This window comes from Sinocyclocheilus anshuiensis, unplaced genomic scaffold, assembly GCF_001515605.1.
Source record: "Sinocyclocheilus anshuiensis isolate Anshui unplaced genomic scaffold, SAMN03320099.WGS_v1.1 scaffold652, whole genome shotgun sequence".
Classification (NCBI taxonomy): Eukaryota; Metazoa; Chordata; class Actinopteri; order Cypriniformes; family Cyprinidae; genus Sinocyclocheilus; species Sinocyclocheilus anshuiensis.
Window position 1 is genome coordinate 436,674 of NW_015555769.1, and position 13,060 is coordinate 449,733.

Below are 13,060 nucleotides of genomic sequence, written 5' to 3' on the forward strand. Positions count from 1 at the left end.
TCTCTCACACACACACACACACACACACACACTCAGACACACTCACACACGCACGCTCGCACGCTCGCATCTGAACTCACAGGGTGTTTGTGGAGTGTGTCCATCAGTCATTGTTTCTCCTCTGTGTTTTTCATGTAGGATCCTTGTTCAGTTTGCTGCTGCAGTATTATGAGTGTGTGTGTAAGAAAACTACAAGAGGCAAACCTCAGGAAACACTTTACTGCTTCCTCTCTGAGCGCCTCTGACCTCTGACCTCTGACCCCAGCAGCTCGAACACGCTGGGCTGTTTTCTGCACTCGGACGTCACTGTATGTGCCTCAATAAAGCTGTTTTAAATGTCTGTCAGCTGTTTGTCTTTCAGTGTGCGCTGAGATCAGATGAAAGCTGGCCCCGCTGGGCTCCGTATCGACTGGCCGCTCGCTGGCAGAACCCAGTCTTTGTGGCGTACGGATTTCAAACGCACATCTGCGCTCGGTGTGTCGGGCTTCTCTCTCTTCTGCTCCCTGAATGAGTTTGACCTTAGAAACGACGAGCTCATACAGTCACTGAGCGTCAAACACTCGCCTGAGCTCAGCCACAGAGAAACAGACGGATTCAATCATCACCTGTTTAACAGTTCTGCCCTGACAGAGAAGATTAATCAAGTCTTTTTAAAAGAGAATCATCTGTGATTCCAATTGGTTTGTCTGGAGAAGTCAACGTTGAGCTTGATTTAGATCTCAATCTTTCAGAATAAGCTCTGTGTGGAAGCAGAATAAACGGCTGATCTAGTGTTTAGTGTGCAGCTCTGAAGCAGATCTGCTTCAGTGTAGATATTTATTTTTACGTCTGCTGCATTAGAGAGGGTGCATAAGTAGTATTCATGCTGTCTTTGCATCAGTCATTCAGTTCAACAAATGAATTCACATTCAGTTAAACAAGTGGTGCAGATTTAACACTGCATGACACATCTTTATCTGTAATGTTTTATCCTGCATGTTTTTTAGTAAGCAAAATAAATATTAATTTAAAATCCCCATTATGATTTAAAACAGGCATAATGTTTGTATTGAATCAGTGAATGGAAATTAAAAGAGAATAAATCGCACAATAATTCCAGATTTATAAAATACACATGGGCCTCGTCTTCACAGAGACTCACATACACACTCAGAGATTTAGAAAAATTAACAAATAGAGACATTACAATCTGATTTATTAGTGAATCTCCACAGACGCTCCTGCTCTCTCTGATCCTGATCCGTGTTTCTCTGAGACCGCAGGACTGATGAACAATCGTGAATAAGCTGAGATGCGTTCTCTTGTTGTGAAGTGTGTGTGAACAGAAGAGGAGCGACACCGTATTTACCCGCAGTGTGAACGGGTTTGTGATTAATTCTGGTTTCACCATCTGCTTTATTTCCTCACGCATCTCTGCCTTTCTCTGGCTCAGAGTTCAAAGAGGCAGCTGTTTGTGCATTTTGTGGGGTTTTGGTCCTTGATCATATTAAAGATGAGTTTGATTAAATCTGCACACATCTGCTGGAGAAACGACACGTTGAGAATCAGACAGACGTGTTCCTGTGGGCATTGTGGGTAATATAGACGTGATGTCAGGCAAACCAAGCTGTCAGTCTGTGACAGAGAAGAGCCTCACAGCGCTGCTCCATGACCAGACCAGACTTCAGAAAACATGCGCCCGCGGGCCTCACGGTGCAGCTCCGTGATCAGGCCCTCTGTCCATCAGCAGCAGCTCCAGGCTCTTAAAGCCGCGGCCCGCTGCTCGTTACTGAGCTGTCAGACGGAACGACCCGCCGGGAGGAGGTCAGTCGCTTCAAGCCCCGTTTCTGCACAATACAGGATTCAGAGAAAGGGACTGAGCAGAGCTTGCCTCCACACTCCATCGTGTAACCTGAGGAAACAACACATACTGATGGAAAAACCATGATATCCAAATGATTACCATGCAATTATTTGCATGCAGTGTTAGGAGTAATGCATTACAAGTAACTCGAGTTACGTAATCAGATTACTTTTTTCAAGTAACCAGTAAAGTAATGCATTACTTTTTCAAATAAGTAATGCCAGCTACTTTGTTTCCCATGTATTGACTGACAGCTATCCTGTCCTCATGCTGAGAGAATCAGGAGTGAGTGCAGAGCGCTGTGTGAACATGATGCTACTGTAGATCTAACATCAGCTGCATTTACTCTCACTTGCAGATTCAGTATTCGCAATAATTAAATCTGTTAAATAACACAAATATACTTTATGTATTTAATCTCACTGCTGACCTTTGATGGTCCAATTCAACCATTCAGATCAGCAAAAGTGACTTTAGCTGAACATCACATTTGTGGTTTTCTTTATTTATTGCTGAAATAAGAGTGTTATTGTAATGCAAATGTAACACAACACATTATTTCACATAAAAAGTAATAAATGCAGTTAGTTACTTTTGTAGAGAGTAACGTCATATTGTAATGCATTACTTTGAAAAGTAACTTTCCCCAACACTTAGCATGCAATCAAGATACTTAAAAGAATACCAAAGAAAGTGCATGTGATGTGGTATTATCACGGTCACATGCAAATACATGTTTATGTCGTGGCACTTTCTGTGTGTTTGCTCTGTGTTTTCAGTCGTCTCTGCTGTTTGGATTCTCTGCTCTGTCTGACATCAAGCCTGAGTGTCTGAATTATTGTGTATCGTTTAATAAGTGATTCCTCTCACTCATCTTTACTGATAATGTTTTTCGTCTTCTTCTGAACGACAAACATTCATTTCCTTTCATCAGACAAATAGCCAGAGAGATGTTCAAATGGATGCTGAAGATCTGCTGGGAATATAATTCTGATTCCTGAAGGGCAGAAATACCCGATGAATCTCATTTCTTTATTTTGCATGAATTCATTTGAAGTGCAAATGTGAGTCTGAACGCAAGAGTCTCTTCAGGTCATACGTCTGAAAATAGACCGCAGATCTGCTTCATTACAGCCTTTATAGGAACTAGAATGATTCCATTTATCTGATAAATTTCACAGCAGTAAGACTTGCGTGTTTTCACCTGGTTAGGACCGGCTTTGACTTCAGTAGCTGAAATGAAGTAATGCAGGAAAGTATTGGTTCCTCATGAGTTTCGTCTCGCAGGTCAGCGATTCTCGGCTCTCGTCAGTGATAACGGCGATTCTCACTGTTCAATCGTTTTGTCACAATAACTGCTGACGAACATAAGCTATATGTAGCTAATCACAGTCACAGACGCTCGTGGAACTCAGCACGACGTGACACCTGGATCACAGTGTAGATGACTGAATGGATGAATGTAAGCAAACAGATGTAAGAAAGATCAGCCCGTTATCTTATTAGTGTGTCAGTGCTGAGACCCGGACAGACCGCGAGAGATCCGTGTGTCCAAATAAAGCATTCAGGCCCTTCAGGTCGCTGAGAGATGACTGTGTGCTTTCAGGAGTGTTTTAATGGTTCGTAGAACAAGACATAAATGCAGCACACTGTAAGTAGTCATTGTGTCTTGTGTTCGCATGGCTGAATCTCCTGTGAAGATGTTACCCAAACCGCTCCGATTCCTCGAGATCCTGAAGCCCTCTGTGAGTTTGTTTGGAGACAGAGAGAATCTCATAGAAAGAAAGCTTTTCTCTGTGGCTCCATGGGAAATCTGTTAGACTTTACACACAGATCATATGAAACGCCTGAGATCTGACTGTTAGAAACATTAATGAGTGAATGTGTGATTTATTTTCTGTTTCTGTCTCATTTTACTGTGTAGAGACGATTTCTTGCTAGGGCTGGGAAAACAGAACCGATCCTATTTTTATAGAAATACCGGAAGCAAATGATTTTCATGATGTTCAGCTCTGTTATTAACTGTTAATCTGTGCATCGCTGTCAAATACTCAAATGTTATCATTCAGCTCTAATCTGCTAAAGGCATGAAGATGTTAGCATATTATAAACATTACATTTGATGATTTAGTGTAAAGGTGCTTTGAAACAATGTGCACTGAGAAAAGAGCTCTACAAATAAAATTGACTTGACGAGAGTCCGTGAGTGAATCTGAAACAACAAAAGATGAGTTATACACTTAATAAAGAAGTGATGGTGATGCACCAAAGCAGACATGTAGCTTATTTTATCAATGCACTTACATTATTCTGTTAAAGTCATGTATTATTCAAGCTGTAAATTTGTTTTTGTCATTTTATGGTTTTAGGCATCATGCCAACAGAGGTTAGTAAATGATTTGTCACTAAAATCCTGCATATTGTTTGTCTTGTGACTATATTGTTGAGCATTTTATTGTTGTCAGATTGTGTTGTTCATTTAAGCATATCTGCTATCCTTCATAAAGAGACTTGCTGTTCCTCCTCTGGTCCGATAGGAGAGACTCCAGCAGAGCGGCGACCCGGAGCCCGCGGCTCGCTTTGGGCCTCAGCGCGTCATAAATCAGGCCTGCGGCGCTGGATCAACGCAAATTGCTTATTGATCGAAAAATCACTAGATAACCCACTTTCTGCCTCCAGTCTGCATCTGTTCATGAACTTCAGTTTCCCAGTAGAAATGAGAGTTTGTATGAACTGCTTGAGATTTCATTGCACACTGATGCAGAAGTAGAGAGGTGAGGTTCAGATCTGATGTATTCTCACTGATAGAGCCACAGTAAAGTCTGCTTGACACTGGCTAAACTATGAGGAAGATGTTTTTTATTTTTGTGTTAAACCGCTGGCTGTTTTAGTGAGGGCAAACACAGAAAGCTGGTCATTGCAATAAGGGTTGATATAAAGTCGGAGACAGCCTGATTGAAAACACGGCTGACCTTTAACTCCAACAGCCTTGAACAGAAGCAGCTCCACATCGATTTAATGCATCAGGTTTTAGTATGATGAATGGCACATGTAGTCACATATATCAACAATGTGCAGCCATTTCTAAACTGTTTATATCATAAAGCGTCCTGAAGAGCTTAGACCCGTGCACAGAAACCGATCGTTACAACACTCGCTTTAGTCGATTGTTCGTCATTCGTGAGTTAGGGTTTGATGACGTTTGTTGTCTGTTTTTCTGTTCATCTCTATCATCTCTCTCTTCATTCTGAAGGTTTCAGTTCAGTCTTTAGCGTACGGAGATGAAATGTACACAGATTATTGTTCCTGCAGCTCTCGGCTGCATTGTAGATTTGAGAAAATGGTTCTGCAGACTCATGTCGTTTGAGACACTTTAGACTAAAGTTTGGGAGTCCAGAGCTTCATTAGAGAGAATGACGGAGCTCCTCCGACTCGCCGTGTTTTCAGTATCATTAGCAAATGTGTCTCAGTTTCTCGGCCAATTAGACTCTTAAAACCGTGTGTGAGAGGAAGACGAGTATGACATCTTCCTCAGAAATGCCAGCGCGGTCATTATGAGAAGCACTTTATAATAAAAACATTTTCTGCTCTTCTCTTTAATTGAAAGATTTTAGGAACGAGGGAACAGTGCTGTCGTGTTGGGAATAATTGTATCTTTGAGAATGTCAGGAGCTGAAAACTGATTCCACGTCAGGGAAATACTTCATCTGCTTCATTCTTCAAATCTGTCAGTTTTAGGAACTTTCATTATTTAGTGGTTTTCATGTTGATCCGTTTCATCAGTGGATTCAAGTTTAAACCTGCAGACATTGAATAAACACTGATCAGTGGGAAAGAGTTCAGCTGAATATCGACGCATGCGTAGCACAGAAATGGCAGTCTCTCTCTGTGTGTGTGTGTGTGTGTGTGTGTGTGTGTGTGTGTGTGAGTGTGTGTGTGCAAACTGAGAGCATTTGCTCTGGCACACTCTGTTTGGCTTTAATTTGCACCGGCCTTTATCAGTAATGCAATAAAATCCAGTTTATTTAATTAGAGTTATAATTTATTTATATTTGATTTATTTATATTTCATACAACATAGTTTACTGACACTAATACAGTAACATACAGTTGCAAACAAATTATACATGAGTAAAATGCATAGAATTACCAAAATACATTTTATGAGCACTCATGAAGACTTTTATTAATCTGACAGACAGTCACGAAGACAGTAAAGAATGAATGCAGCAGACATCATTACATACCATAAATAACAAACAAGTTAAACAAAAACCAAGACAGTATTTATTCACATACATATGTTCCTGTGAGTCAGGAGTTCATATTGATGATGATTATTAGTGCATATGTCTCTAGTGCAAATATCTACCTCACAGCATTTAACTTATTGCACTTTAACTGAATTTATTGCACATTTTAAAATATATATTTAAAATCCCTATGTTTATATTTGAGCACACAAAATACATATCCACTCTAATAAACACAGTATTTCTACACACAGTCTGTGCTTTCACACAGATATTCACATTCATATGCAGTTAATTGAAGATTAAGTATAAGTTCTTTAAATGCAACATTTCTTGTAGTATGTAAAGTATACTGTACATTTACATGTACAGTATGTGAGTGTTTCATTAGTCATGCTGATATTAGCAATATTACTTGTCTTAAAGTGTGTGCTTTTACAGACTACTCACTAACAAGTATGTAAGCTTATACATACATGCATAACTATTTTAAAAGTATAGGTATCTAAATATGTTACCATGCTAATTGTATTATTTATCTATTTATGTGTGTGACTGTATATATATGTATATACTGTACATGCCAGTATATAGTATATGTATGTAATGGACACACACACTCCTCTGAAGAGTGAACACACTCAGAGAGGTTTCTATTCTAAAAGCAGAGCAACAGTTTATAGTTCTGGTTATTGTTGCTATGAAAATATCAGAGCGTGATGCTGTTATTTTGGTGTGTTTGGCGTGTTCCTGTGATCTGTGTGTTTAGTGCACAGGATCCTCATGTCCTGCAGTCCCTCGTCCAGCGCTTTCACAAACAGCCCTGAACAAGTCTCCTTACTCTCTCTGAAGCTGGACACACAGAACAGCACGTGAGCGGGCCGAGGGTTATAACACACGCCGTAACCGTCAGGAACCACCGGACCGTAGCAGCAGAACATCTCCTCTGCGGTGGGAACCTGCATCACACACACTGTACATCATCTCACCATCATGAACAGCCTGATCAAACCATTTAAACCAATCCCTGCTGCCACTAGTCAACTATAGTTACACTTGCAGAAGTGACTTATACTAAAATAATGGGGAATAAAACAATGTTGGGCTAGGGTTAGTTAAATACAATCTGGAAGGCTTGATTCTGGTTGGTCAGTGTCTGCATTCTCACGTCATTTATTTTCTGTTCATATGGGACTGTTAGAGGTCAGACCATTTCATCTACAGTTAATTATAAAGCTGTGTTGTATTTATGTAGTATGCTGCTCTTACCTGACTGGTTGACAGCATGAAGTGGTTACTGATGTGGTACGTTTCATCAGAGAATATGTCTGGCGTCTCCATTTTCATCTCCTTGGCAATGTCACGCAGTCCTAGTAAGTGATTGTCCGTCCCCATCCCCGTGACGGCCTGCAGACAGTCAAACAGCTCGTCAGCGCACACATAAAAACATCAGCACGACGTCAGCCGTCTGTATTCTCTCACCAGAGCTGTGACTTTACTCTGAGCATCTACAGCCGCTCGCAGCTTCTCCATCTTCTCCATCTTCTCTGTGTCCTGGGATGAAGAGCTGAGATTAACGCTAGATATTCTGTGTTTATGGCAGAAAATAAAGGAGAGACGGAAAAACTTGAAACCTGAGTGGATGTTCCTCCGTCTGTCATGGCCTTCACGAACGCCAGCGCCTCAGGAGTGCTGGAGCGGATGTTGTCCACGCGTCCCTGCCGGAAGCGGCGGAGAGAAGCGCTCTCGTAGGTGGACACGAGTCTTCTGTGACATCTGTGGAAAACAGCAAGGAGATGTAGAGTCCGGCTCTGAGAAGGAGAAATCAGTCGCTCCTCACCTGTAGAAGGCCAGTTGCAGAGCCAGCTGTATGAAGGCGTCAGGACTCATCTTCTGCTGCTTGATGAACTCCTTCCCATAAACCGCAAACGTGAAAACATTCATGTCGAGATTCCTCACGAGTCTAGAGAGAGAAGAGCATTCAGAGCGTCAATCAAACTACAGCTGATGCCCGTAGGATCAAGCTTTCTAACAAAACGAGAAACTGAAAAGCTGTTGTTGAAAAATTAGCTGTTCCTAGATCACCAGATTCATTCACCTGTGCAGGTGATCTGCAGCAGACGCCAGCGCATCTTGAGTCCGAGGGGAACACTTCCACAGTAATCTGTGCGGGTGAGGAAGTTCAGACGCGCTCCGAGCGGAGCTCTGCTTACAGGACCGTCTGCAGCGAAGAGAACTTCATTCATATGATGAGCTAATCCTTATTATAGCATAATTTCACAGACTCTAAAAACCGCTCTCCATCATGCCCAGAGCTTCAGCCATTAGTTAGCAGAAGAGCTGAGTTGTGTGATTAGCTGGCTGGTCTGTGTTGATACGCACATGTTTTTCAGCAGGTGTTCAGTGCACTGCACCAGAACGATGCCCTCGAACGGCGAGTGCTCACACACGACCCCACAAACACCATCTGCACCAATCACAAACTGAAACAACACACAAACACTTCTGTGACATCAGCAGTGCTCTCATTGCTCCTCAGTCAGATGGATGTTCACTCAGCTTTTGAACATGATGTGTGCCATTCCTGCACTGAACAGAATTACTAAACAAGCCAACGTTTCCCAAATACTCCTGCTGGCCGTTCCTTCAAACAGACTCACGTCATTGAGTCACAGAGTTTCGCTCTCCAGTGACTCTGAACATTAAACACATCAGAACATGTTTGAACATCTGAAGCACGGCAGCATTCGAATGCTTTCATTTATTGAGCGTCTGTGTCTTACCTGCAGGGGTTTGTCGTACCAGCGGTTTGCTCCGTTTTTATAATGTCCTCCTCCGTGGAGCACCAGGGCAGCTCTGTTGGCGTCGCTGGGTTCGAGTCCCGCGGGATCATCCAGACAGACGACACACACGCAGCGCTCCATCAGCTCCACAGACTCTCTGTTCACTGGATCTGCTTCACAGATTGATCACAAGTTAAAATACATCTCTGTCACGCACAGGATCGTGGGAAATGTGATTTCACTTATGGATAACTGTGAAATTCGGCACTGAGCAATGAAAGTAACTTGAGTGTTTAATCAGTCTGTGTCTCTAGCTATTAGCACCGTGTCCATGTAGTGTTGTTTGGACCTTTGAGCAGCTGGTCTCTGGCTCGGGCCCAGTCCGTCCGGTCCTCTGCGGTCAGCAGTCCCACGGCCGGCTGCTTCTGCTCAGCGCTCAGCGTCTGCTCATAGATCCACTCCAGCTGAGCCTGAACATCCGCCTCATTCAGTTTACAGCTTCCTTCCATCAGATTCAGCACAAAGAACTGAGAACGTGAACCAGACGCGTGTCTTTAGTGAACAGAAGGACTGTGACATTCATTGAGCTTTTAGTGAGATAAGAAATCAGCTCCTATATGCATGTCATGTAACATTTACATTTATTCATTTAGCAGACACGTTTATCCAAAGCGACTAGAGGAATGAGGAACACAAGCAATTCATCTTAAGGAGGCAATAAACACAAGAAGTTCCACTAATGCAAAGTTTCAGACATCGTTCAGAATAGAACAAGCTAGAACAGGGAAGGATCAGGGGATAGTGAAAGTGAAAGTTTATTTTTTTTATGAAGACACGAGTAGTATGATTTTTTATTGGATCTAATATTGGCTAACTAGCAGTGTCTGATTGTTTGTCCCGTGAGTTTTGTGCACAGCAGCTGGTTTAGTGCAGCCGGATCTCAAACAGCGCCGGTGTCAGCGGCTCCACTTCTCTGATGGGGTTATTGAGTTATCAGACCGGACCTCGTTAGAGATGCTTCCTGAGCCATCTCCAGGTAAACGACCCTCAAGACCGCAGCGCACGGCTGGCCCAGCGTGACGTCTGCAGGCGAGAGGCGCTGTGAAGAGCGTCTGTTGATGGACCTGCAGTTAATTTAAGAGCCTCTCTCAAGCCTCGTTTCGATTAGCTGCATCAGATTAAGGTGACCGCAGATATTCTTCAGCACTCGTCCTCCGTTCAGCTGGACTGTAATGTGTGATTCTGGTGGAATCAGTGTTAAATGTGGCCTTTTCTCGGCTGTCATTAATCACAGACTGATCATTTCACCAAACAAACGCAACAGACTAATTCAGCGGCACTACTGGTGTAACACAAAGGGAAAGCACACACCTGATTTTTACAGGCCACAATGACGTGTCCCGTGTCAGACGTGCTGTCCGCTGTGATAAGTGTGTCCTGCTCGAGTCCGGCCCGTCTGTAAGCACTGAAGAGACGCTTGTACTGATCCATACAGAGCGGCATGTCGGCCTTCTGACCGCGAGCGACGTCCACCAGCATAGTCTTCCTACAGCACAAACACACACAAACACACACACACACACTCACACACACTCACACTCACATACACACACACACACAAACACACACACACACACACACACACATGTGTAAAGCATAATACAGTGGCAGGAGTTTATATACTGAGGGAGCTATATTTATACGATGAATGGTGTGCTATTCATAACATCCGACAAACACCGATTTAACCTCTAATTTGATCAAAGAGTCAAACAGAGATGGAGACATCTTCCAGACGCCCTTCACTCTGAGACTTGTTAGAAAACCTCATTCAAGACGACCAGAGACCCCTGCAGACGGTGGTCAGATCTTACAGAGCAAGTCCGGCTCTATGCTGTCATGAAGTCGGCATTTGGCAAATAAGGTCTGTTTGGTGGTGGAGGTTTCAAACACACACATTTCCTTTTGTATTTGTCTCATGTTGAGCACTCACATTCTTAAGTGTGTAGAGAGCCACTAATATTACTTTGTCAAACATACTGTAGTCATCACTGTGTTGAGCACAGAGAGTGATTCTGGTGCACTGTAGACACACACAGAGACGGAGGAGATGATGCCGCATGATCTTCATTGACGTTATGTGTGCATGAATTAATTAGTTCTCTTTATTTACTCACACCAGAGACTCTTTAATGTCTCTGAAGGATTGTTTGGGGAAAACCAGCGCAGGGCTGGAGTTCACGGGAAGCGCCAGTCTGTTCTTCAGATACATGTCTTCCAGCCAGAAGTCGAACACCTGAGACAAACACAGCAGAACCATCAGCTCATCATTTCCTAAGCTCTAATTAAACTCGTTCGAGGCGAGAAGCTACACTGCCTTTGAAAGAGAAAAAAGGACAAAGATTATTTGAGTAAAGTGCTATTATATATCAAGTGCTGCTGTCACATTAAAAGCTGTGATGTTTCCTGGCAGACGGATCAATAGCCACAGATCAGTTACTCATTATTTTTCTTCATCTGTTTTAATGGGACTTTAATAATAAATCGGTGCATCCGGAGGTGCACACTGGGTTCAGTATGTTAACAGATCGTGTCGTGTCTGCTGCTCTCTGCGACTGTTGTTCTGAACGGCTGCCGTTCCTGTAATAGTTCAGGGTTGAAGCTCTGTAAGATGGGTTTGTAGTGTGTTTGTACCCAGTTTTCGGTCTTTTCTCTTTTCTCTAGCAGCAGTTTTTGCAGCCTTTCTCCAACACCTCCGTGTTTGCCGAACGTCTCCACTATAGCTTTGGTTTTTTGGAACTGCTTTTCAGAAGCAAGGTGTTTGACAGATCTTAGGTAGGCGTCCAGTGTGTGCTGCAGGTCCGGCACAGGGAGTTTGAGCAGCATCTGGAGAAGAGAAGAAGAATGAATGTTTTTCAACACGGTCCCATAGACAGACAGACAGACAGATAGATAGATAGATAGGCTCTCTGGCGGTTCTGCCCTCCGGTGGAGGAACGTTAATGAGTGAGTAACTGTTGAGTGTCTCTCTGATGTTTTGTGTTATCAGCTCTTGCTTTAATAATTTATAGGAATAGCTTTAAGACAAATGGAGAGGAAATTTGAAAAACTGCTGGTCAGAAACACTATTTTGATTTAACAAAATGCAAATGGTGCACCAATATGGTTCAGAAACACAGTATCTCTCAAAATATTGTTCAGTTCTATTAATAAAAGCATCTGAGATTTTCAAGCTTTAGATTTACCTCTTTTGTTATATTTTGTACATGCATCCGGTAAATCATACATGTATGAAATTTGTTTTGTATCAGAAGGAAAATCAGCGACAGTCAAATCAGATGTGTGCCTGTGATTCTTTCAGATCTTAGACAAGAGCTAAGCTTTTCCTCTGAAGATGAGGCTCTTATATTTGCCCAGTCATGATGTTACATCAAGACTAGCTCGGCACATCTGTAGGGTAAGAAGACTTCATTTGTCTTTTTGGTAACAACAGCAACAATCATAGCAAACTGAATCCACATGTATTTGCTTACATTGCAGTGGCTGTGGGCTTGGGCTGTTTCTCTCTTCAGGACAGGCATCACTGAGTCTGTCTGCAGTCACTGAAGAGATGTTTGATTCCTCAACACTGCAAACTCTGTCCTGTGGAGACTGTCTAGCACCTCTTAACAGAAACAACATTACATCTGAACTATATTAGGAATAACCAAATGCAACATTCTCATGAAATGCACTAATTTCTATTACAGATAACAGCGATTGTTTTAGTGAGATGGATGGACCTGAAGGCTTGCTTAAAGTTCATTAGAAGTGGGAGTAATTATATAGTTCTGCCCAATTTAATTTCCATTAATTTGAATTGATTGGTCAGTAAAATTGATATGATAACAATATGAAAATAGACGCTAATAGGCTTTATGTGTTTCTATAGTCGCTGCAGACAGTGATGCTCCTAACCTGATGTTTCACAATAAATCCGTGACATTGAGCTACAGCTACAGTCTAGCCTTCAACAAACATGCAGATCTGAAAAAAGAAATCCGAAACATTACTTTCTTAAAAAAATAAAATAATAAAAAATAGAATAAGCAATAGCAGCTTGAATCAGGTACAGTGCCAGAACTACAAAAATATTGTTTAAAAAAACTGTAAAATACAAATCACTAGAGAAATGAATTTAA

At 42.2% G+C, this 13,060-nt stretch overlaps 2 protein-coding genes across 4 annotated transcripts in view; one reads left to right on the top strand and one right to left on the bottom strand.

Moving 5' to 3' along the window:
* Positions 1–1,356, top strand: part of LOC107674406 (poly(ADP-ribose) glycohydrolase) — a 24,798-nt gene extending 23,442 nt beyond the window's left edge. For 2 of the 3 annotated variants that reach the window (XM_016468368.1, XM_016468370.1), the window contains exon 17: positions 139–1,355. In XM_016468368.1, coding sequence (XP_016323854.1) covers positions 139–245 — 107 coding nt within the window. In that variant the 3' untranslated portion in view covers positions 246–1,355. Of the gene's footprint in view, positions 1–138 lie in introns of all 3 variants that reach the window. The other variant, XM_016468369.1, reaches the window with a different exon arrangement.
* A 5,465-nt stretch (positions 1,357–6,821) lies between these two features.
* Positions 6,822–12,532, bottom strand: chatb (choline O-acetyltransferase b). Its single transcript, XM_016468353.1, has 13 exons — positions 12,413–12,532; positions 11,574–11,765; positions 11,059–11,175; positions 10,251–10,451; positions 9,229–9,406; positions 8,880–9,049; positions 8,479–8,579; positions 8,195–8,317; positions 7,937–8,059; positions 7,731–7,872; positions 7,579–7,638; positions 7,366–7,503; positions 6,822–7,055 (listed from the first exon to the last, which is right to left on the bottom strand). The coding sequence occupies exons 1-13, from the start codon at positions 12,458–12,460 to the stop codon at positions 6,822–6,824; spliced, it is 1,827 nt and encodes a 608-aa protein (XP_016323839.1). The 5' UTR covers positions 12,461–12,532.
* Positions 12,533–13,060: the final 528 nt, after the last annotated feature.

What these genes read in the sequence shown, in the direction of transcription:
- chatb (XM_016468353.1), bottom strand. Translation starts at nt 12,460, where the DNA reads ATGCCTGTCCTGAAGAGAGAAACAGCCCAAGCCCACAGCCACTGCAAT. An exon ending in GAGAAAAGACCGAAAACTGG is followed by an intron (nt 11,176 to 11,573) that starts GTACAAACACAC and finishes TGTTTGTCTCAG; the next exon opens with GTGTTCGACTTCTGGCTGGA. An exon ending in GCTGCAGATCACCTGCACAG is followed by an intron (nt 8,060 to 8,194) that starts GTGAATGAATCT and finishes TTCTCTCTCTAG; the next exon opens with ACTCGTGAGGAATCTCGACA.